We start from the raw sequence: 23,062 nt of genomic DNA on the forward strand, positions 1-23,062 counted from the left end.
AATCACAGTGTCCATCATTTCCAGCTCAGAAGTTGCTGCTGCACAAGCTCATGTCTGCACTTCTGTGCTTTTGGCCACCTGCATGGTAGGGGGAATCACAGGATGGTTTGGGCTTGAAGGAGCCTTAAAGATCATCTAGTTCTGTCTCCCCTGATGTGGGCACAGAGCCTTATGGATCCCACCCAACCTGGCCTTGAACACTTCCAGGGACTGGGCACCCACAGCTTCTCGGGGCACCCTGTTCCAGTGCCTCACCACCCTCACAGTAAAGAATTTCTTCTAATCTAAACCTACATAGCAATGTTTAATTTGGCCTGTATAATTTACTGAAAAAGAATTATTTACATATTTTCACTGACTTTTTCCTTGTTTGTTTCCAGCAATAAGAGAGACTTTATTTTTGTTTTTTTAATTATTTGTCCAGCATCCCTGCCTAGTTCTTTGACTTTAGAGCCTGGAATCGAGATATAAATGCTGTGGGTTTTTTCTGATTTTTATTTCTTCTCTTCATGAAATGAGGATAAGAAAAAGCAGAGCCCAAATATGTCTCCTGCTGGCAGCAGGCATTTGAACTAGTTTAGCTTTGAAATTCCCCATATATTTATTACAAGTAAAAGGAATGAAATAGTTGAGCTTGGTCCTTTTGAAGTGCTCTGATAACTGGCAGCTTCGCAGCTGAAGTGAAAAAGCTGATTCTAGAGTTTGCTGAAGAGAGAAAGCTTGTTAAAGTGAACTTGATGAGGAACACCATGAATACCTGTCTAAATTATGTATTAGCTTTCTCATAGCTGAGTTTATTTTGATGATAAATTGATAGATTGAAAATAAAAAAAAATCTTCGCTCTGTCTGCCAACCAAAACTTGAGGGATACAGTGAGTGCTTTTGAAATGAAAATTCACTTGTTATAATTGGAAAATCATCCTCTCCTACAGAGCACAGTGGAAGAGATGAATCTATTACATCCCAGAGCCAGCATCACAGTGGACAGAGAGTTACTCATGACATCTTTGTAGTGCCAGTGTCATTTATAAAGAATGCCAGGGTATGTTTTGGTCCATGTTTTTTCCTAGCAGTGAGGGCAGAAACTGTTAGGCAAAAAAAAACGTGTTTTGTGATCCGCCACAGACTGGTAAGGGTGGCAGACCACCCTTATTACAAACCCAATTTCCAATGCAAGTCTGGTTCACAGATTGGTAAGGGTGAAAAACAATTTTGTGTTTGGTTTTTTAGGAACCTCATCTTCAGTGCCGAGCTAATGATACTTGCTGTTGTAACAGTAAGGGGTTCTGTAAATGCAAAGTCCTATTTAGTTTTCTTAGGGCAGGAGAAATGCAATCTGTTATAAAACTAATTTGGTTAATCGAGATGTATATATATAGAAGGTTATTTGTTGCTTCTAAAACTGATGATTTTTAAAATATGCTTTGAACTTGAGAGGCGTTTTTAACACATTTACACAAAATGAGGAGTTTGTGCATATCACATTTCAGGGTTTCTTATTCAGTTAAAAGGGTTTGATTAAATAAACAAACTTGTTTTGCTTTACAAGTGATTTGTTATGATTTAAAGGATCATCACCACCTGTATTGGATAGAACCATCAATTTGTGCTCAGTAACACCAATCTAGTAGGCAAAAATTGTTGTATACTGTGGTAAAGCAGGTGGGCTTTTCCCAAAATGCTGGATGCAGTGCTACATTGTGCATTACACTTCAGTGTAAAGTGCAGCATATTGTGTGGAAAGATCACAGGGATGTGCCAGCAAAGAGCTGTAGGTGGAACTGAGCAGATGCTTTGCCCACTTTTTGTGGGAGACTGTGCCAAGTCCTGTATCTGCTGGGGTGAGAGTGGGCTGTTGGGAACCTGGAGAAAGCACTGAGTCATCCAGAACTTTTGTGGTGGAAATAGCTGTCTTGGGCATGAGGTAATCTGTCTGGAGAATTTAATTTCCAATGCAAGGACACGTAAGATCCTAGTTTGAAGCCCAGCTCACAGGCTTTGTACTCAGTAGAATGGGGATCGCATCTTAATTTGTACATGTCAAGGCCAGCAGAAACAGCTGCTGCTCGTGAGCTTGCACTCCAAATTTAATGTGTATAATGTGTACAGAATTTATTATTAACTTTCATTTTAAGCAGTAGTGTTCAAGTAATTATGAAAATTTCCAGAAAGAGCTTGAAACTGATTTTAAATCATATCTGTTAAAAGTACATATGGTTTTTTAAAGCAAGAGGTTGCCAAAAGATCTTTGATTTTCTTTTCATCTTGTTTTCTTCCAGTGTATTTTCCAGCAGTTAATGGCAAGAAAGGGAAATACTAGTTTTTACAAAAATCTTTGGTGTTGACTGTTGACTTGTTTCTGCTCTGATGTAGGCCACCAGTGAAACTTCCAGTAGTTTCTTGTTCAGCAAGGTTAGACTGATGCTATCATCTTAGTAAATGTTGTCCTAAATTTACATAAAGCGTATCCAGTGATTTAGAAACTAATACTGCATTGTGACTGTCTTCCAATGCCATTTTCTCCACAAATTGTGGACATGAACATTTCCATTGAAATTCTGTTGTGAGGCAGGTTCAAGATGTTTAGTTTACATGGTATTAGAAATCTAAATTTTCTAATTTGTTCACTTTTCTATTTGGCATCTTCATTTATTCTTTTACTCTCTTTTTTTCATATTTGAAGGAGAAACCCATTTTATAATCTTTGGTTTTCCATGTAGTTGGTCTCCAGATAATAAAATAAATTTGAAGTGTAAAAGAGTCTCCAATAACATTCAATGAAAGAATTTCTTGCCAGCAAGGTTTTGAGATTTTTTTTTCTGCCTTTTATCTACATGAGAAGTTCACTGGTTACCATATTAAAAGTGGCAAGCAACCGTAAGTAATCAGAAACACTAAATCTGTTATTTCAGGAATGTTGTTGGCTTTTCCATCAGAAATACAGGAAAGCAGAAGGACCCAGTTTTTAAGGATATTTGAGGCTGGTTTGCAAACGAGTTCCTTACACACTTAAACTTCCTGGGACTCAGTTGTTTTTCTCTGATATGGCTTTCAGTTCCACGTGTGGAATACGGTGCATTTCAAGGCTAATTACTTGACATTAGACCACAGCTAGTGGCATGACCTTGACTCGTAGGATATATAATTAGCAGGTGGTAAATTTCTTGTTCCTATGTTTTAGAAAATTGCTGTCTTTACTGCACAAATACAGCCTGACCTGAAAATGGCAGTGGTTAGTCACTGTTAATTGGATGACCTGTCTAGCATTAATGATGTGCAAGCTGTTCCTAGGATGACCTTTGCTGACAGTAACTGCAGAAGCGAATGGTGACATTCACAATGTTTGCCAGGCACCAGAAAAGCACAGTGCTTTAAAATACTTCTTTCCTCAATCGTTTATCAGGTTGTAATGAATGTACCACACGTAGTCTATCCAAAGGGATGTAAAAGCCTTCTAAAAGCCATAATGATGTGATGGCTTAGGTTTCACCGGAATTACTGATATTTGTAAACTTGATTGCTGCATTTCATTTCTTATGTTAGAATTCACTCATTCATTCCTTATCACAAACCTCTGTATCTGAGCTGAAATTAGGTGTGAGAATTTATAAATGCCATACATTTTTTGTCATGCTTTTGCTACTGTGAATGACAGGCTATTGTTTGTCAAGATTTATCATCAAAAAATTAATGAAATTCATTAAAGAAGAATTTTAAATATTCAGACAATGTAAATGTTTCTTATTGTTTATTTTATCTTAGACCCTGGGAATCCATGAAAACAATCTTACTTTTTTCTGTGGGGGTCAAATAATTGAGAAAAGGCAGTTATTATTTCTTCAAGCTTCTTCTTCTTTAAAGCCAATTCCAGTTCTGCAGTGGAAGACAAGTTTTTCTACTGGTTTGAAGACACTGTTTAAAAGTTCTTCATCAAACTGACATTTACAGAGTCTTTTAATTAAAAAAAATAAAAATAAAAAAATCTATGAGGCAATGGCAGTTACAGAACCTTACGAAGGGTGATTAAGGTCTGCATTAAATGGCTCATGAAGGATTAATGGGAAGAGGAGCTCCTACTCTAGCTAAGTATTGTGCTGGGAGCAGGTGACCCAGAGACTGTTTTCTCCACGGGCTGGAACGTTTTATAGAGAAGGCTGAAACTTATAGAAATGGTGTAGCAGAACATATTCTATGACTAGACCAGGGAAACCATAAAGTGCTAAGGTTGAATGACCTGATTTCTGGCAGCCTTGGCTTTTGAGGTATTTGTTAGCCTGTGCAGTGGAGGAGCAGCAGCAGCAGCAGCAGCTGGTTCTTTCTGGTGCAGTAGTGGGTGTGGAATGCTGGCTGCATTGCACTGATGAAATGAATGAGTTTTCATAAGATTTTTATATACAGTATGAAATTCAGTACTTATATTGAGCAGAAATCCAGCACTTCTTTGGTTGCTGTGCCTAGAATTAAGGAAGTGATAGGGCTGGGAGCTGTCAGAGGTATGGACAGGTGTTGACCAGGTATCCTGGTTCTCTTCAGCCATAGGATGGATAGGAAATGGGTCTATTTGCTTCAGAGACTGGGATAAATAAATGCCCAAGGGAGATAAAATATAAATACAGAATTTACATTTTGAAGCAGGGCTGTTATTCAGCTGTTATATTTTCTTTCTCATTCTTTTTACATTTGCTTTTAGATACTTCAACTAATCTTTAACTCTTGATCTGCTAGCAAAACTTAGGAGTTGTGCTGACACCTCAGTGCTAAGAGGATTCTTTGAATACTGGTTTCAAAATGAATACATTTTGTGTTAGGAGTTGTGTAATTTTTCTTTATCACTCCAGGAACGGTCATTGTTCCCTTTCACTGAAAATCACTGCCTTGTTTGTGGTGTTGGGAAGTACTGCTGTCCTGACCAAGCCCTCCATGACACGATGATTGGTATATTTGACCTAAGGAAAACGGGGCTGACCTCTTCAATCACTTTTCATAGGAAACACTTTCTATATTTCCAGTGACTCGTTACCTCTTCCTGGCTTATTTGGGGTGGGTCATTGCTACTGAAGATACAAAGGTGTACTTTTGGCTCACTGTGGACCCTGTGTGACTGTTTCCATGAACCCTTCTAAACACTGTTAATGGTTGTTTGAGGGGAAGGCCAAGTTCCCTGTGGGAAACATATGTTTCTCTTTACTCATTTGAAGCAGGCCTGTAAAATTCAAGTGGGTCGGAAAGGTGGGGGATCAATGCACAGGTCTGGGAATCAGAAGAAAATATTTCTCCTTCAGGCTTCCTTAGGTATGTCCTGGGGAAAAGCACAGGTGCAAAATGCAGCTGTGTTCATATTTACAGGAGTAACAATTTTTCCTGTTAGCTTGTGAAGCATTTTCCCCGTAAGTAACATGCCAATGTACGTGTGTGTGAGTATTCTGAGTACATGGGGTGTGCAGTGCTGCATATTTCATTATATACCATCCATCTGTTTTCATGGGATCAGGTTGATTGTGTGGTCTGATTATGCTTGATGATTAAACCTCTTGCATTCCCTGGTATTAGCAGAAAGAGAGAAACAGTAAATAGGATCTCAATGCCAAAAGAGGACATGGAGGGGTTTAGTCATAGTAATGGCATTCTCTTGGTCAGATAAAATGAAACTGTTTCAGTCAAATTAGGAAACTTAAACCTGTCTAACAAAACATTTCAGGGATGAATCCATATTTATAAAACCAACTTAGCTGGAAGGAGAGGAAGACATGGTATTATTAGCACTGTGTGTGCTAGCATCTTATCACTGGATTAAGGTTAACAGGCACAGACTGAAGGGTCGTAAGTAGATATGGCTGCATGCTTGATTAGCAATTACTTAGGTCTTGTTTGTGTAACATTTTTCCTGGCTTGAATTTGCCCCTTTAATAGTGCTAAAGGCTATCACAAAGTGTGGTTGAAGACTATCCAGAGCCTATAATTAACTGAATGTTTGATTAAAGCAGTTACAACAGAACTGCATTTTAAAAGGAAAAATATAAGTGAAAAGGAGCTTCAGCCTAGAAAATAACATATTCCTTATTTTAGTTCCAGGACATCCCTCTTGATCTCGTTCAGTTATTTACATGTACACTAAAACCTCTCTGGAATGAGGGCCCAAAATGTAGTCTTTTAAAAAGTAAATCCTTCACTGCTCCATAAGAAATATGTTATGTGGTTTTAATGTCTATGGTCATGAGAATGAAACTATTTAGCAGCTGGGAAAATTGGATGGCTTTTTTATACAGAGAATATATATTGAATATATGTGTATTGTATGGCTTTTTAATATGTATAAAATGACATTAAATATACACATAAACATTCAATATAGATTATATATATGGAATATTTAAGCATACATTTAATTCTGTTTATTAGAATGTTAAATGGAAGTTATTGATTTTATGAGTTAGGTTGTTGCACTTGGTTCATAAAGTCTGCACTGAATATCCAAAACACGTGCTGAGTAAGATTTTTCAGATCACTGTGATTAACAGCTGTTCACTGACATTGCTTTTATGAAAGAATTGCAGTTTAATGCATGTGTAGTAGAATAAGCTTAGCCTAATTTTGGAGAGAACAGTTAAGATAAGAAGCTTTGTTAATATCACTTTATGTATTTTAAAGCTATGTAATCAAGACACACTTCTGTAGTATTATTTGCATCAACTGCATTAGATCTGAACAGCAGTAATGTTAATGTTGGTGCTTAGCATTTATTTTGGCACATTGTTGTCTTCTGTTCTTCTCACTCTGCCTTTGGCAAACAGCTGAATATCAATTAGGATTTGTTAAACCAGAGTTTAACAAATCCCTAAATCCCTTTTTCTAAAGGAGGTTTGCAGATCCTTGGGAATCCCATGCCCAGCTGTAGTAACAGTCATACCCACATCTCAGGTGTCCTGTGTGATCCAGTCCACAGGTGATGTTTTTATGTTGTTCTAAGACATGTTCTTCCTTTTTCTTGCAGGAGAGCCAGAATTTAAATATGTTGGGAATATGCATGGGAATGAAGCTGTTGGAAGGGAGTTACTCATCTTCTTGGCACAGTACTTGTGTAATGAATACCAGAAAGGAAATGATACTATTATCAACCTGATCCATAGCACACGTATCCATATCATGCCGTCTTTGAACCCAGATGGATTTGAGAAGGCAGCATCCCAGGTTTGTAAGGCTCTGTGTGTAAGAATAGCTAGCAATATCTGTCAGCTTTGCCATAATGGACTAACAGTTTTACAAACACATGGACTCCTGGTGGCAACTGTTGAATGGAACAACAAAACCAAAGTATTGGCTAATAGTACAGTAGGCTTGTTATGTTTAACAAGGAGGATTTTATGATTAACTTTTCAACAAGTAGCCTTTCTTTCCTGTGATTTTAAAATATAATTTTGTTTATGTTTCATAAATATTCTTTCATCCAAGTTCACTGAGTGAACCACTTCTTAAACATGTAACTTCATAAACTAGTAATAAATGATGTTTCAAAAGTGCTAGAAAAGGGAAATTTTGTTTTTTTTTTAAGGATATTCCCATGCATATACAGTTAAAAAATTATTCCCGTTCACCAGAGCTTGGTGCCGAAACAACAAACGTTATGAGACATCTTTTTAAAATGAATAACTTTGATTCTTAATTTCATGCATGAGGTACTTTAATTAAGATAATAGTCAAGAAAATTTAGTATGCATTTTAGGGTGATGACTCAGTCAAGAAACATATAATGCATTAATGCATAATTAGCAATTGGAAGTCAAATAGTAACCCTGTTATGCAGATTCTGGTATTTTGTTATAAACAAAAATAAGAATTTCCTTGTTTATAAGGTTTATTTATTTTTAGAATTAATATTGAAATGTTGAAAGTTGTCATGTGGCTATTAATGATTAAATAAGTAAAACCTTATTAAGGTCCTTATTAAACTGATTTTCATGAAGTCTTTAAATTTATGCACACTCCTTATATTTGGTCGTACATCTCCCTCTCGTGGCAGTGAAGCAGAAGCTGTCCTTAGCTTGGGCATTTTGCTACTTCGAAATCTCTCTCTGTAGAGGTTCTGTAATATTATTTTAAACTTTTGCTCCTTAGCCAAAGTACACCTGCTTTTATATGGTTGCCTTTAAATATGATTTATAATAAGATTAGATTTAGTACTGTCGTTCTCATTTAGAATACCTTGATCCTGTACACAGAGTGTGTAAATTCAGTATGGCCCAATATTAAAACCAGTAACCAAACTTAACCTACATTAAAGAGCACTGAAAGCTTACAGAGAGAAGCTAGGGAAAGCTATGCATTCTGAAGGCATTTCCTTAATGAAAACCTGAACTTATTTTAGAAAATCAGTTTAAAGAAATAAATTTGCAAAAATTCTCATTGCTACCATTTCAGTGAACAACACTGACAGACACAATAAAAGATTCAAGTAAAGATTTAAGGTCCTTCTTTACCCTGAAGTTATTTAGAAGAACTTGAAACAAGTGCAAACATTCCTTGTGGCTTCCAGATCAATCTACAGGTGCTGTAACTCTTGCTACAATGAGATCTGTAATTCACAGTCAGGGCATGAAGCAATGGGGAAAAGCCAGGTCTGGAGGGAAGACACCACTGGCACTGAAAAATCTGATAATGCTGGTAATTTTACTCATCCTTAGTCCAAGTATGCCATTTGAGAATGAGCCTCAAGAGTAAGAGAATAAGCCTCACCTGCAAGATGCTCAGTGAAACAGAGGTTGGTTTTGTACCCACCAAGCTCTAGGAAGGAATAGGGGTGACGGACTCAGCTCTTAGTGCCTCAGGAGTTTTTTCTCCCACATCACCCCTTCTTATTCTCAAGCACATGAGAAGTAACCATACACATATAAAGCTTGATATGTAATCTCCTGAATCTACTCATCTCCCTTCTCTTTGTATTCCCTTTCCTCATTTAGCCTGGTGAACTTAAAGACTGGTTTGTTGGTCGAAGCAATGCCCAAGGGATAGACCTAAACCGAAATTTTCCTGATCTCGATAGAATAGTTTACGTTAATGAGAAAGAAGGTGGCCCAAACAACCATCTTCTGAAGAACATGAAAAAAGCTGTGGACCAGAATCCCAAGGTAAGTAGAGGCTGAATGTTGGGTCACTGACATACCCATTTATTTTTTATGTAAGCAAACAGTAGTGACCCCTAAGAGCTGTGTGTATGGTCTTTATTGTTCACATTGTTCTGAATATTTTGTCCATTTTATTAAATTTATCCATCTGATGCTTCTTGAATTTTTCCTTAGAATGGATTGCTGTAGCAAACTCTTTTGATCCATCTTAATCCTTAGACAATTTCTCAGTCAAAAGATATTTTATATTATTTTTTGTATAGCTGTCGTTCTTGATTTTAAGCTGGTTTTCCAAATATTCTGCATTTTTACCATTGCCAGAAATTCACTTGTGTATTGTGCTTAATTATATTGCTAGTTAGATAGCTATTGTCACGTACAACACATGCATTTTTGCTAAGTTTAAGCCTTTAATATGCAGCTGTATATCTGGAGGGATTTTTATCTTCTTGTGTTTATCCCCAAAGGAAGTTCTAGAAAATCAAGTGTTGTGGCTGCAGTCCCATAGGACTGTGGCCTTAATAGCTGTGTTCTATCTTCAAATTCAAAATATTAATAAAGTAATTTTACTTTCCATGCAGAGAAAAGACTGCACCAACATTTATTTTTAATTATTATATTTTTCCATTTTTTTTTTAAATTGGGTAGGCTTTTTATCCATAATGGGAAGAAATAAAAGATTGCTTTTTTTGTAGTCTTATTCTGAGATAGCTGACACCAGTCTTGGACTTATACTAATCCACTTTATATAATTATAAATCTAATTTAAGGACTGATTTAACATTCTCCAGAGCCAGAATAAAATTGCTGTCTTGTGCAGTGTATGTGGCAATAATTAGGCTCACTGTATTTCATTGAAGGTTTCTGCAATGGGTTTTTGATTTGTAACTGCTGGCAATGCTCTTTTGTTGTAGCTTGCTCCTGAAACTAAAGGTGTCATTCACTGGATTATGGATATTCCTTTTGTGCTCTCTGCCAATCTTCATGGAGGAGACCTCGTTGCAAATTATCCTTATGATGAGACTCGGAGTGGTATGTAAATAGAAGTTAACATGAAACAGTAGGAGATAGAAATTTCATTCTATATTTATTTCACTGTTAGCTAAGATCCATTTTATAAACCTTGCAAACAAAATTGTAAAACACTGCAAAACCATATAAAAATTGAAAAAAAAATATAAACATTATTTATAGTCATTGCATTGTAATGACTTATTTCATCATGCTAATCCCATGTTTCAGGTTTGTCACTGTAGGGCCATATTTTCTAGTTTTGAAGATGATAGTTTGTTTCAGTAGGTTTACATGACAAAAATGATGTCATACCTGAGGGAATCATAGTCCCTCAGATATATTAATCAAAGCAACTTAGCTCTTAAATTAGCTGGGGCTGTTTGTACCCTGTTAAATTAAGTGAGAAAGATGTGTCTGGGTTAAGCTTTCTTGTACCTGTAAAAAATGAATTTCTGAAAGCAGTGTGTGCTAACAGAAACAACTACCACTGTTGCCATTTTCAGTATTAGTCCTTCATAAAAAGGATCACTTTAAATAAAGTAAAAAGGATCACATTACCATAAAGTATACAGCAATATTCGTTTGTTTTTTTTTCTGCTACAGTGGGATGAACACATGACTGAAGTTTCATGAAATTATATTGTTTGTGATTCTCTTCTTTCAGTTGACTTTATCATGGCTTAATTGCAAATCCTTCTAATATCTGACTGTAAAACTCTTTAGGGAGACATCTGTGTTTTTGAACTGTGTGTTCTTCTAAAAGCATATCTAAAGCCTAGAATAGCTTAGGTTTTGCACTCTTAAAGTAGTATTTTCAAAAATATCAAGCCTGTTGTGATTAGCCACTTTAATGACAGGGCAACAATTGATGAAGTCATGGGGAAATGTTAACATTAAAAAGATAATGCTATATTAACTTGTGGTGCTGTAGGACACTTACCTGTGCACACAGTATTTTTAGGCACAGTTCTGTTGTGTGGTGCTGGTGACCTAAGATGTAAGTCTAGTCACTATGACTGCCCTTTTAATAATCCTTGTTCCTGGAATTTTTTTCCTCCCTAGGCAGTGCTCATGAATACAGCTCCTGCCCCGATGATGCTATTTTTCAAAGCCTGGCTCGCAGTTACTCTTCTTTTAACCCTGCTATGTCTGATCCAAACAGACCACCATGTCGTAAAAATGATGATGACAGCAGCTTTGTGGATGGAACAACTAATGGTGGCGCGTGGTACAGTGTCCCAGGAGGTGAGCCCACCCCACAGGAGTCCGTGTCACTGGCTATTCTGAGCTTGAGTCGTGTTATCCACAACTTTTGGTTTTAGCCTTTTTGGGTTTTTAGCCTTTTTAAGGCTAAATCAAAGACTGATCACTCACCACAGTACATCTGTAAAATCTGATAAAGCTCACTGTGATAACTATTAAAATTCTCCTTTTTATTGACTTTTCTACAGTGTTCAGGCTCCAGGTCGATGCAAATTTAATAGTTCTTCAGTGGGCAAACGATAGCTCTGCTATCATGCAATATTAAGAGAGTTTCTTTTTGTGGGGGAGGGGTTAAGAAAAGAGTGAGAAATCCCTGACAAAACCTCATTAGAGCAGGCTGGTGATGGTTTCTTTGAACCTCAATAAAGAAGGCATCCAAGCTGAAGGAAGCAGGGAAGCCTGGTTGCCTGATTTTGAAGTGTTATTGAAAATGGGAGTTTGGCCTTGGATTTTAATGGGAGCAAAACCAGCCATGAGGATACTTCCATTTGCATCTCCATACTTTGTGGCTTGGTTAGTGCCTGATTCCTGCCCAGGTGCTGTTTCCCTAGACTTTGGTACAGCCTTCTGTGCTAAGAGGAGCAGCAGAGCTACTATGGGCATGTCCAGGCTAATTTTCCAGAAGTCCAGGAGAGTATCCTGAAAAGAGACATTTAATTCAAATGAGACATTTAATTCCTTTCTATTAAGAATTTTGATATCTTTGTAAACTGAACTAAACAGGTCTTGGGATATCTAAATCTTAAGAGTGTTCTGCCTCTGCTAAGCTTGGAATGAAAACTGAGCTGAAGACTTCTGAGCCAGCTTGTGTTGGAGTGATTTCCCTGTGCTTTGGTGTTGTTGATTTATGCTGGATAACTTTGAACACCCATAAGTGTTTTATTCTTTGCTTTTCTCTTGATATTCAATTTCAGTTTCTGAATGAATTTTAAATTTTTATTTGAAGTAAGTAGGAATCTCTCAAAGCATTAGACAGCCTAAGTGGTAGCCTAACTCTGCTTCTCTTACAGTAAAGTGGTACTAAAAGAAGAAAATATTTAAACTCCTTTGAAGAAATTAGAAGCAGAACAATGACTGGTAGTGCTCACACAGCTGATGATCACTAGTGGCTGAGTGTGGAGTAAAATATTGAAATTTCTGAACGTAACTAAATCTCCAAAATATCTTTCTGTGGGGCTTTTCAGACTTTGAAATGGAACCATTAAAACACCCTTGAAAACGGAAGTTTGCAAAAGCTGAAAAAAAAAGTTAATATAAACAATATCTTGAAAACTTTAATAGCTGAAATGTCTCAATTTAGTTAAAATTTATTTTAATAAATATTAAATATTTGCCATAAAAACATGGATATATTTAACTTCAGCTTACTTTTTCCTTAAGAAAATGCTATGAAAAGCAGTTTTTCCACTGTTTTGATGAAAAGCTTTGATTCTGATTAAACAGCATATGGCAAAGACACATTTTTCCATTGGAAAAAGTTTTTGGAAAGTCTTATTTCCTCTTTTTGGATCTTATTTTAAGTTAGACAGTTAATTTCCCAAGTGAGGCCTTTCTTTTTCTCATATTTGTACAGACATTAATAGGCAAGAATCCTAGTGGTAAGCAGGATCTATCATCCTAATATGGTGCAGCTAATAAAAAATAGAGAGACAACAATATACTTCGGACCATACAGATTGAATCTGTTATTGCTTTGGGTTTGTTTTTTTTTTCCAAGAGTAGAAATTAGCTGGCAAGCTGTGATTTGAACAAAACCTCCATGGTAGTGTTTGCTGATTTAAACGAATACAATTCAGTGAAAAGAGTTCTGCTCTTTCTATGTCTAGTGCTAAGGAAAATAACTAAACACTTCTCAGTTCAAGTGAAAATTTTCTCAAAGTTTTAACCTGAAAAGCTCCATCTGAAAACCAAAATGTGGCAATTAAGTTATTGATGGTATCAGTGATCTTTTGCTGTCCATATGGTAATGACCTCAAAGTTAGCAGCAACATAAGCTGCAACATTTATGTTGCTTTAGGAAAAGTATTCCACTGTACATCCTTACCAGAGTGAGGAATATATCAAAAGAAACTCTGAAAGTCTTGTCTCCATTGCATCTGCTCCTGTTAGAGCTGAGGTGGTACTTACCTACTTTTGCATCCTTGGGTTCCTTTGGGCTTCTGTCTGCCACTTTCCACTTCTCTCTTCCTTTCTCACTCACCTACTAAAGATTCCTTTTGGCACCAAACACAGCTCCAGTATCCACTCCTGCCCGTTTTCTGTCTCTATTCCTGCTCATATCCTCGGTTCTGACTTTGACAGTACCTTATCTGACCAAGATCTCTGACCTAGGAGAGGATGATTTTTCATTCTAATGAGTTACTATAGCTGCTGTTGCCCTACAGAGCTTATTATAATGCCCCTAGTTGTGCAACATCAGTTCTTTGCCCATATAATTAATCCTCAGGGACTTGTACCTTCTGTAAAGACAGGTGGGCCAGCAGCCATCTTCACTGGTTCTTTGGTCTGCAGGGGTGATATGTGGATGGCTCTCATGTGGCTGTGGGCTGCTTTTCATGTCTTTCTCAATACCTGGATTCTTTCAGTAGGAAAGCTGAATATCTGTGGCAGAGACATCTGGTAATAGTCCTGGGCTCTAACTGGATGTAAGGAGGAACCCTCAGTTGCATTCATGTTCTGTCCTTCCCTTTTGTCTGACCTCAGGATTTCCTCACCAACCTCATGCAAGGTGGCAAGTCCCCTTTCTGGCTTTTTGGGTGGAGAGAGTGGATGGTGTAGAGGAATATATGACGCTTCTCTCTCTTAATTACACTTTCTGTGAGGTTTTTCTCAACATTACTGTTTGGTAGTTACTTCCTTCTGTTGAGCAGGGGTACAGAGAAGGTTTTCCCCAAGAGCACTTTTGTGCTAAGTCTGAGGCCATGATGCTGTTACACTTGTAGTAGTTGTCATCTGTAATTAGTTGATCCGTGTAGGTTTTTCAGAGACAGCAAACAAAGGCAGAGGGGTCATCCTTCTGTGTTCAGGAATGGCTCTTTTAGCCATCAGACTCTGGGGAAGAACAAGTTTGTACATAAAAACCATGTTGTTTTTAATGGAGGCCTTCTCTCTATCAGCATGTAATTAATGATTTCACTCTTGCACAAGAAACCAAACTAAATTTGCACAAACAGCTTTAATTTTGGCATTTTCTTAGCTCTATAACTTTTCAACCTCCCTAATGACTTTTTAATGTACCTTTTGTGTGGAGTACCTATCTGGAACCATAAATAAGAACAGATAATTATCAATTACTACCTAGCCACATGCCTGTCCTGCTTTTTTCCGTCACTACAGAGTCACCTGAGTCTAATCAGATTCATGCCATTACGAAAATAGCTTTTCAAAGCAGCTTACATTGCTGTACTATTAGGCTATTGTTTAAGTGTCTTTTTAAAATTTTCATATACTCTCAAATCACCCTTGGCACTCAACTAATTCCCAACTTGGATTACCAGTTTTGGAAGCAGCATTAGGTTTTTTTTTAGGATTTCACTAAACACTAATGTAGGAGGCATTAATGTTCCCCCCAGTCAAGTACATGCTGTCTTGCTAAAGGTTACTGTCTTTTCTATGTGTAGAAGCTGAACTAACTTAGCTCTGTAGCTTGTAGTTCAAAGTCTTAAGCAATTTTGATGCCTGGATGCCAGGGGCACACCCTGCATTCTACTTTATTTATGAAACTTGGTGTTCCTTCATTAAAACCAGAAGAAATTAAATTTTTTTCCCATATTTTAAGCTTACTTTTGTAAGCACTAACATAAAGACACTATAGTCCCTCAGTCACTGGAGTAGTGAAACAGAGAAGTTTTTGTGCTCTCAGTTTCAAAGTGTTACCCATGGTCAGCAATAAAGGGCATTCATTGCTGAATCTCAGTTATATCTGAGGTATGTATCTAAGCCTTTCTGATCTTCAGAGAGCAGTTCCTGTTAAAGTGTGAGAAAGTTAGTGCTACACTTTGTCACAGGGAAAGGCTTTGGGAGCGTGGTGATATACACATATGTGATACATGCTGAAGATAGAGCATTTTGAGAACTTGACCAGTGACAGGGAAGTTGCTGCAATATTGAATAAATCTTTAGAAATGTTTTGGTTTCTTGCGTACTGCACCTAATCACCAAAGTGAACAGGGAGGTAAAGACTGCCCAGCCCAATGCACTCCAGATTATATATCTGGTAGGCCATAGCTTAGATCTTGGCCAGCTGCACCCCATTCTCTGTCCCAGAGTTTTAGATCATCTCCTGCAGTTTAATGATACAAAAGATGATTTTTTTCAGGAGCAACGCATAAACCTTGGACAAGGCTGGGCCCCAGGAAACACTATAGGATATGGATGTTGTGCACAAAACTGGAAAATATATTGCTTCTTTATTCTTGAGAAACTAGGGCATCCCTGAATAATGCTTTGGGAGGAAAGAAAAATTTTCTGAGAACTTAAGCAGTAATGGTCAAGAATTACTGTCACCACAGTAAAATTACATCGTGCCCTTCAGTTCCCTGTTCTCCTCCTCAAGAATTTTTTCTTTCTTTTAGAAGAAGTGCAAAAATCAACAAAAGCAGCATTATCTAGTGTCGAGAACAGAAGCATGATAGTCAGCACTGATGTCAGTATTTTACTCATGACTCCACTGCTGTCTTGCTGTGTGTTGCTGATTGGTCCATTTAAGAGCTCTGCCTGCTGCAACATCAGAGCCATCCCTCCCAGGAGCCTTTGCCTTCTGTGCTCTCATTTTTCTTAAAAAAAAAAAAAAAAAAAAAAGAAAAGTTTAGAAATAAAATGGTTCTTTTAGCAATCAGAAAAATCCTTGTGCCTGTCAGTATCTGGAAGTCTTGTTGCCTGGGTGGCAGAAAACAACCTCTTGACCCTAGTGTGTTGGCAAAATCCCACCTGACCCAGTCTGTTTGCTGTCCTGGCGGCTCTCTGGAATGTGACATCAGCTCTCCGGGCACCGTGAGCAATACTGGTGCTTAGTAAAGAGACTGCCTCAGGTCCCATATGTAGCATGCATAGGGGAACACAGGGCTGAATGAATCTGCTGTCCTAGAAACATTTCATAAATCCCTCAGTGACCTCCATGGAGGGGTTCAAAGGGCTTGATAGGCGCTTTCTTTTCAGGCCTCCATTTGAGAATCCACTGACTCTGCTAGCTAAACAGGCTGGGAAGGTGTGGGATAGTCCTATATCAGCTTCTGCAAAGCACAAATTTATAACCCTCCTGGAGAGGCACTGTCCCTCTCCGGTTGATTGATCCAATTACAAAACTGGAAACCTCCTTGCACCATGGCTGACCAATTTAAGCAAATAGCCAATATACCCATGTAGTAAAAAGAGGGGCTCAGAAAGGTAAAAGAATGCATATTCTCCATCAAGTTTTATTCCTAGTGATGATGCCACAATGCTACTTACATTTTAAATTTGAAATTTTAAAATTTCAATTATTAAAGTTGCATTCATAATGATGTGTTTTCTCTCTTTCAATGCAGAGGCATTGAGTTGGAGAAACCCGATACCTAGAAAAATTTCCATGTAGATAAATTTTACAGGAAGTTTTATTTTGTGTTCTTTTTGGTGGAGAATATTTGAAATCTATGCAGAAAATTTTGACAAGGAAATGTTTTTCATATAAAATGTTAATAATGTGAAGTGTTATATTTTCAGAAAAAAAACTCAACCCATTTTTTATCATTTTTATAGATCTCTTTTTCAATGTCACTTTATTAAGTTTAATTTGCTTAATAATTAATTGTCATTCTTCTTGGCTTACAAGGTGAGCATCTTTTTTTGGTTATTTTTTTCCTGTTGAAATATTTTAGCCATAATCTGAAATTATTTTCTTTCCCGAAGAGAAAAAATGTAATTTATGTGTTGGCTATCCAAAAATGTGTGACCTGAAAGTATACAGGTCACAAGTGCAGCTCCAAGTAGAAATATACAGCCTATTTATCAAGGCTTTTCTAAAGTTTCCCTGGGAGGAAAATGTATTTAGGAATTATTTTTCCTATTGGTTTCTCTGTTTTAAAGCTTCTGAATTCGAAATTAAGCAGATGGAATGGAGCTGCATCAATTGTATTTATAGCTGTTCTTTGTTTCATAGTCCCAAAATTTCACGTGTCCCCCTTTTTTTACTTCCGACTAATGCAAAATGCATCACTACCTCTCTTTTCTGGCATTGCAGGAATGCAGGATTTCAATTACCTCAGCAGCAACTGCTTCGAAATCACAGTGGAGCTTAGCTGTGAAAAATTCCCACCTGAAGAAACTCTGAAGGGCTACTGGGAGGACAACAAGAACTCTCTTATAAATTACATTGAGCAGGTAGCACAGAAGGGGATGGCAAAACTAGTTATTGTGCATAGAGCTTCTAAACTTTTTGCTTTGTGAACATCTAATTCAAATTATATTAATCCAGATGTTGCTTTAATTCTTCTTTGTCTCTGTGGTGGTAAATCCTGTGTGATATTTCTAAATAAGTGGAAGAAGAGTGGAAAAGAAGGATGCATTTACAGTACAGAGTCCTTCTCACCCTACTTAAGCTGTTGCAGACATTTAATTTAAATTATTTGTGTAGGGTTCCTCAATGAAAAAAAATGCAAATCTCCCTAGTCTATGATTGACTCCTCCAGTGCTGGTGTGTATGCTCAGAGAGATGGATTGCCCTCTGCAGATATTCCAGTGTGTCTGCAGATGTGGGATGGATCATTCTGTGGATGTACAGGATGTATGGATTAGACCATGCTGAGTTACTGAAACCTGAATATTTTAGTTAAAAATTGCAAATATATCTGATATCATTAGCGGTTGCACACCTGAGATAGTGAAATGAGAAACACACTTTGTTAGCTGAGCCGATCAATTAATACATTCATTTCTTTAAGGACTTAGTTATGCAGAAATGCTTGTTAGCCTGAACTCTGAAATATTTGAATATTTGAAGTGTTATGCTGTTCTGTTAAAACATTATCTGTAGGCTTAGGAAAAAGCTCTACTTGTCCTGTAGGTTTTTACCCATACTTTATGGAATGCATCTCAAATTATTCAGCTCCTCTTCACAGGGGTTAATTTTCTCTGAGTCACGGAAAGCTATGTTGTCACTGCATTTTCAAAACTGCTCATTTTGCCAGCTTCCTTTGCTCCTGCAGAGCTTCTGGCTTTATCCTTGAAGTTCAGATGGTCTGTTTGGCATTGGTTTTTATCCTCTTGCAGGGTAAGATGGCCAGGTCTATGTTCCAGCTCCCCTGGGAGTGCTGAGGACAGTGCAAATACGTAATTTCTGCTTTTCTAAGGTTTCTCCCACAGTGTAGATTGGAGGAATCTGAGCTAAATTATAACAGCTGAATGCACCATAAAACTTGGGGTCCACAAATCTTTTCAAAGGACATGGAATCTGAGAGAAGCCTGAACTTCACAGTACTTTGCTGCTTTGTTTCCAGGCTCCCAATGAGGTGCATCTTCACTGGGGTTCCCAACATCCCCTTGTCCCCAGCACCCAGAGTTCCCTATTTCTGGACATGAAAAGACAGTTGATCCTCAGTCTCTTGCTTCTGAGGAGTTTGCTTTCAGACTGCTTAAGATACACTGGTAGGACTGGTCTCTCCACACACTGAGATCGTAGCAGTGCTTTTATTTCATATACAGTGGGAACAGACAGACTAGATACTGCTGGGGCTGTTACCTGGAGCATGAAGAACAAGGACATGACCCACCACTGCCCCTCTCCCACAGTCCAGAGGGGAGTGTTGTGGCTGTCTGTGGTCCCAGCTCACAGAACTGGATGTTTTGGGTGCACAGTAGAAAGCTCAAGCATCTCACAGAGGGACTGCCCTCTGAAGTCCAAGTGGCTGCATTTATTTTGCTAATGCTTCACCTTTAAGAAATTATGTCATTAGCTCTACATTCTTACAGTTGATGAGACTTTGAAAAAAAGGTTTCTCTAGGCTATTCTTTCAAAGCTTTTCCATGCATTCATTAATCCCCAATATGACAAAGATTTGCAAGTCAACATTTACATGTATTATGATTTCCTGTGTATTTATGAGAATTGCTTGCACTGAACAGATAATTATTATAATTACCTGTTGAATTATCTTTCCTCTTCACTCTTTGTTCCATTATAATATTTAATATTTATCATTGATAGTGGTCAGTCTGTAGACTGTGGGGTTCATAGCATGCTTTGTTAGATATATCAGTAGATATTCCATTGCCAAAAAATGCTGTCTTAAGAATTTTTTATTTACCATTTGTTGGTGACCTTGTTTATTTTAGATTCATCGAGGAGTGAAGGGGTTTGTTAAAGATCTTCAGGGCAACCCAATAGCAAATGCTACAATTTCTGTGGAGGGTATAAGCCATGATGTTACATCAGGTGAGTGTGGTACTTCAGCAATGCCTCTCCTTGGCATAGCAGCCTGGAGCCATTTCACATCTTTTTAACCGCAGCTTTCAGGGAGCAAAAGTTTGAAGCTAGGATGGTATGCTGTTCCTCAAGAAACTTGTTGCCCACAGGATTTCATGAATCTTTCACTTGTATTTTGCTCTCAGATTAGCTGAGACTGATTTTTTTGGCTTCATGGGGCTCTGGTGTAAATTGGTTCGGGTGCCTCTTGGTTATTAATGCTCTGGTCTGTCTTCTGCTTTGTGAAGCAAATAGTGTTTCACAGCTCTGACAGGTTTTAAAGCCCTGTCAACAGTGCTGTTTTTAGTTTGAAGGCTAAATTTTAATCCAAAAGTGTTATATTTTTCACAATGTAGTCATACCTTTTGGTATGTAAATTCTTGACAGTTTTCCAATTTACATAACTTCCTTCATCAAAGATAAATTCTCTCTGCTGTTTACAATTATGTGACGTTTTTTCAGAAGGGCAATTCTAAAAGATGAAAGCATTGTGTTGGTTGGTGTTGGCAGAAAATGACGTGTCACCTCTTCAGTGATGTTGTGCTTTGTTCTAGGAATGAGTTCAGGAGGTGGCTCGCGCAGTGTGCCAGCTTTCAGCCTTCCCTGTACAGCTGTGCTCTCCTATCCTGAACGACATTTTTTTTAATTTGCAAAAGATACTGATAAGAAAAACAATAAGTAAATGTTATTGCTTTATACATGAGCTTGTTTTATTGTCATTTTCTCGATGACATGTCTCACTATACTGTCACAGAAATGCAGAATACTATGGAACAGGACTGATAGAATATTCAGTCACCTCTGATTTGTGTTTGCACATCACCTGCAAAGAGACCAGCAGCACTTCTGCCAAGCATGAGAACAGTCTGTGAAAACATTGGTTACCTTCTGTCACTGTAAACAAGAAGGCAAAATGTATAGAGATTGGAAATAAATTTTCAGGCATAATAAAAGGCGAATAAACTGTGCAAAGAGGTATTTTGACATACAAGAGAGTGGGGTATGTAAGAAAGGAGCTCATGCTTCTATGATACAAAAATTGCATCTAATCATAAATATTTTCACACCATTGTGTGTGTATAAGACTGAAAGTCATGTCTTGTCAAAACAGGGATGAAAACATGTACTTGAATATTAGCACAGAATATGTGAAAATGAAGTAGAAATATTCTTTGGCTTTTCTCTTGCTTCTTTATTCATAAGTTGAAATTCTGCTTTGTTCTAGCGACAGGAATTAGAATAGACCATTGCTGTAGTTCTTCAGCAATTTTTTCGCATTCTGTTGTATGAAGAGAAAAATCTGGGAACAACTGGACTGACTACTGACAGTTTTTTGACCATGCAAATATCAGAGATTTATGTAATATTTCTCTTTGTACACTGTGTAGCTGCAGATGTGGTAAAAAAGCATTTAAGGGACTAGTATAAAGCGCATGGCCAGGTCTTCTAAATGGCACTGCTAGCTGAATTTAAGAATAGCTCTGCAATGTTTTCTGGAGGTAGAGAAATTCAAATTATTAACCTGTGACAAATTAGATAATTACCTACTGCTGGTGCAGGGAAGATCTGAGTCTTTGTGAACATGCAATAGGGTCATTTCTAGAGAAGATGACAAAGAATTTTGATTCTGTGACTGGAAAAGATAATCTGTAGTAACAATGCAGTAGGAGCCTTTCTTTGACCTGAGTGGACCAAGCTTCCATTTCTTTGTTTCTCTGAACCAAAGGAAAAAAAACCCTTGACAATGCCTGGATACTGAAACATATAGATAATGATGCTTCAGGGGTGATACACATGCAGTATTCTAGGAAATTATAATTTATACCTTCTTCTGAAAGACGAGAAAGGTAGTCCCACTTATTTAAATTTGGTGAGAATAAAATTTATTTACACTTGGATTATCAGAATACTGAAGAACATTAAAATCCGTATCACATTGCAAACAGAATCTCAGACACTCAACAGGGACTTTACATTGGCTGGGGGGTGTTTCTAAAGTCGAATAATGTCCCTTATTGTACTTTTTTTCAGTGTAATGGAGAGCCTTCAACCTCAGCAGGCAAAATCTTTCATGGGGGCTGCAGCACAATTTCAAAGTTTAAATTGTTTTTTTTTTTGATTACCTGAAAGGAAGCAAATATGATATATATGTACAGCTTTTACTGAAGGAAAAAAGAATCCTTTCAGACAGTCAAAAAGAAAGCACTGGCAGGAATGTAAAAGACTGACATATGAGCCTTTCTTCTTAGCTGCTTAATTAGTCTTATACATATTTATTTGGATTCTTTTCTTCCTCTTTACAGCCAAGGATGGTGATTACTGGAGATTGCTTGTACCTGGAAATTACAAAGTTACGGCCTCAGCACCAGGCTATCTAGCAATAACTAAAAAAGTGGCTGTGCCCTTCAGCCCTGCCATTGTGGTAAGTGCTCACATTGTAGGTTTATCATCTATTATACATTTAAAAGGTCCTTTTTTTCCCTCGTGGTATGCATGTAAGCAGGAGGTGATTTTTCAGAATATTCCAGAACCTGCTAATTTAAAAAGTCTGGAAATCACTCTTCTTGCACTTGATGCACCAGCCACTGAGAGTAATCTCACTGTGAACTCATTTAATCTCTTGGTGTTATTTATAATAAAAATACACAGAGAAGGATAATATTGAGATACTTAAGCAGGTTATTGGTACGTGTCTGAATAGCCAATCAGAAGATTATAGGATATCTTTTAATAGCACGACATAAAAAGCAAGAGACGTTGAGGTTTTGATTGAGACATATTTTAAATTTAATTTGTGAAATGAGTACCTGCTTAGGTTAAAGTCAGTGGTCAGCTCCATGCAGAAAGGTAGCAATGGGCCACCGCTTTGCATAGATATCTAGTATGTGAGGTTAATAAGAACTAGATTGCGTTTAAGGTTTCAGAAGCATGTTTAATTCACTCTCTGTAGAATGTGGAGGTATTAATATATAATAAATTTTATATATACTATATTAATTAATATATATTAATATTAATATATATTATATTATATTATATATATAGTTAATATATACTAAATTAGCACATTGTATCTACATTAGTGAGCCATGTGTTAGGAAAAGCTCCCTGGATCTTTTTGATGGCATAAAATTGAACACGTTTTGATATGCTGGCAGTCTGCTGTGCTAGCTGGTGTTAGCTGAGATTAGCTCAGCTGGTTCGAGAATGGAGCCCATACAAGTTGGA

The 23,062-nt window shown here is 37.4% G+C and overlaps 1 protein-coding gene across 1 annotated transcript in view; it reads left to right on the forward strand.

Annotated features, from left to right (window-relative positions):
* The window catches only part of CPE (carboxypeptidase E), a 55,352-nt gene that overhangs the window by 29,181 nt on the left and 3,109 nt on the right, over positions 1 to 23,062 (forward strand). Inside the window, exons 2-8 of the mRNA XM_058839061.1 lie at positions 6,993 to 7,189; positions 8,956 to 9,123; positions 10,035 to 10,152; positions 11,197 to 11,379; positions 17,615 to 17,754; positions 19,705 to 19,804; positions 22,138 to 22,256. Coding sequence (XP_058695044.1) covers positions 6,993 to 7,189; positions 8,956 to 9,123; positions 10,035 to 10,152; positions 11,197 to 11,379; positions 17,615 to 17,754; positions 19,705 to 19,804; positions 22,138 to 22,256 — 1,025 coding nt within the window. The remainder of the gene's footprint in view (positions 1 to 6,992; positions 7,190 to 8,955; positions 9,124 to 10,034; positions 10,153 to 11,196; positions 11,380 to 17,614; positions 17,755 to 19,704; positions 19,805 to 22,137; positions 22,257 to 23,062) is intronic.

This window comes from Poecile atricapillus, chromosome 4 (assembly GCF_030490865.1).
Source record: "Poecile atricapillus isolate bPoeAtr1 chromosome 4, bPoeAtr1.hap1, whole genome shotgun sequence".
Classification (NCBI taxonomy): Eukaryota; Metazoa; Chordata; class Aves; order Passeriformes; family Paridae; genus Poecile; species Poecile atricapillus.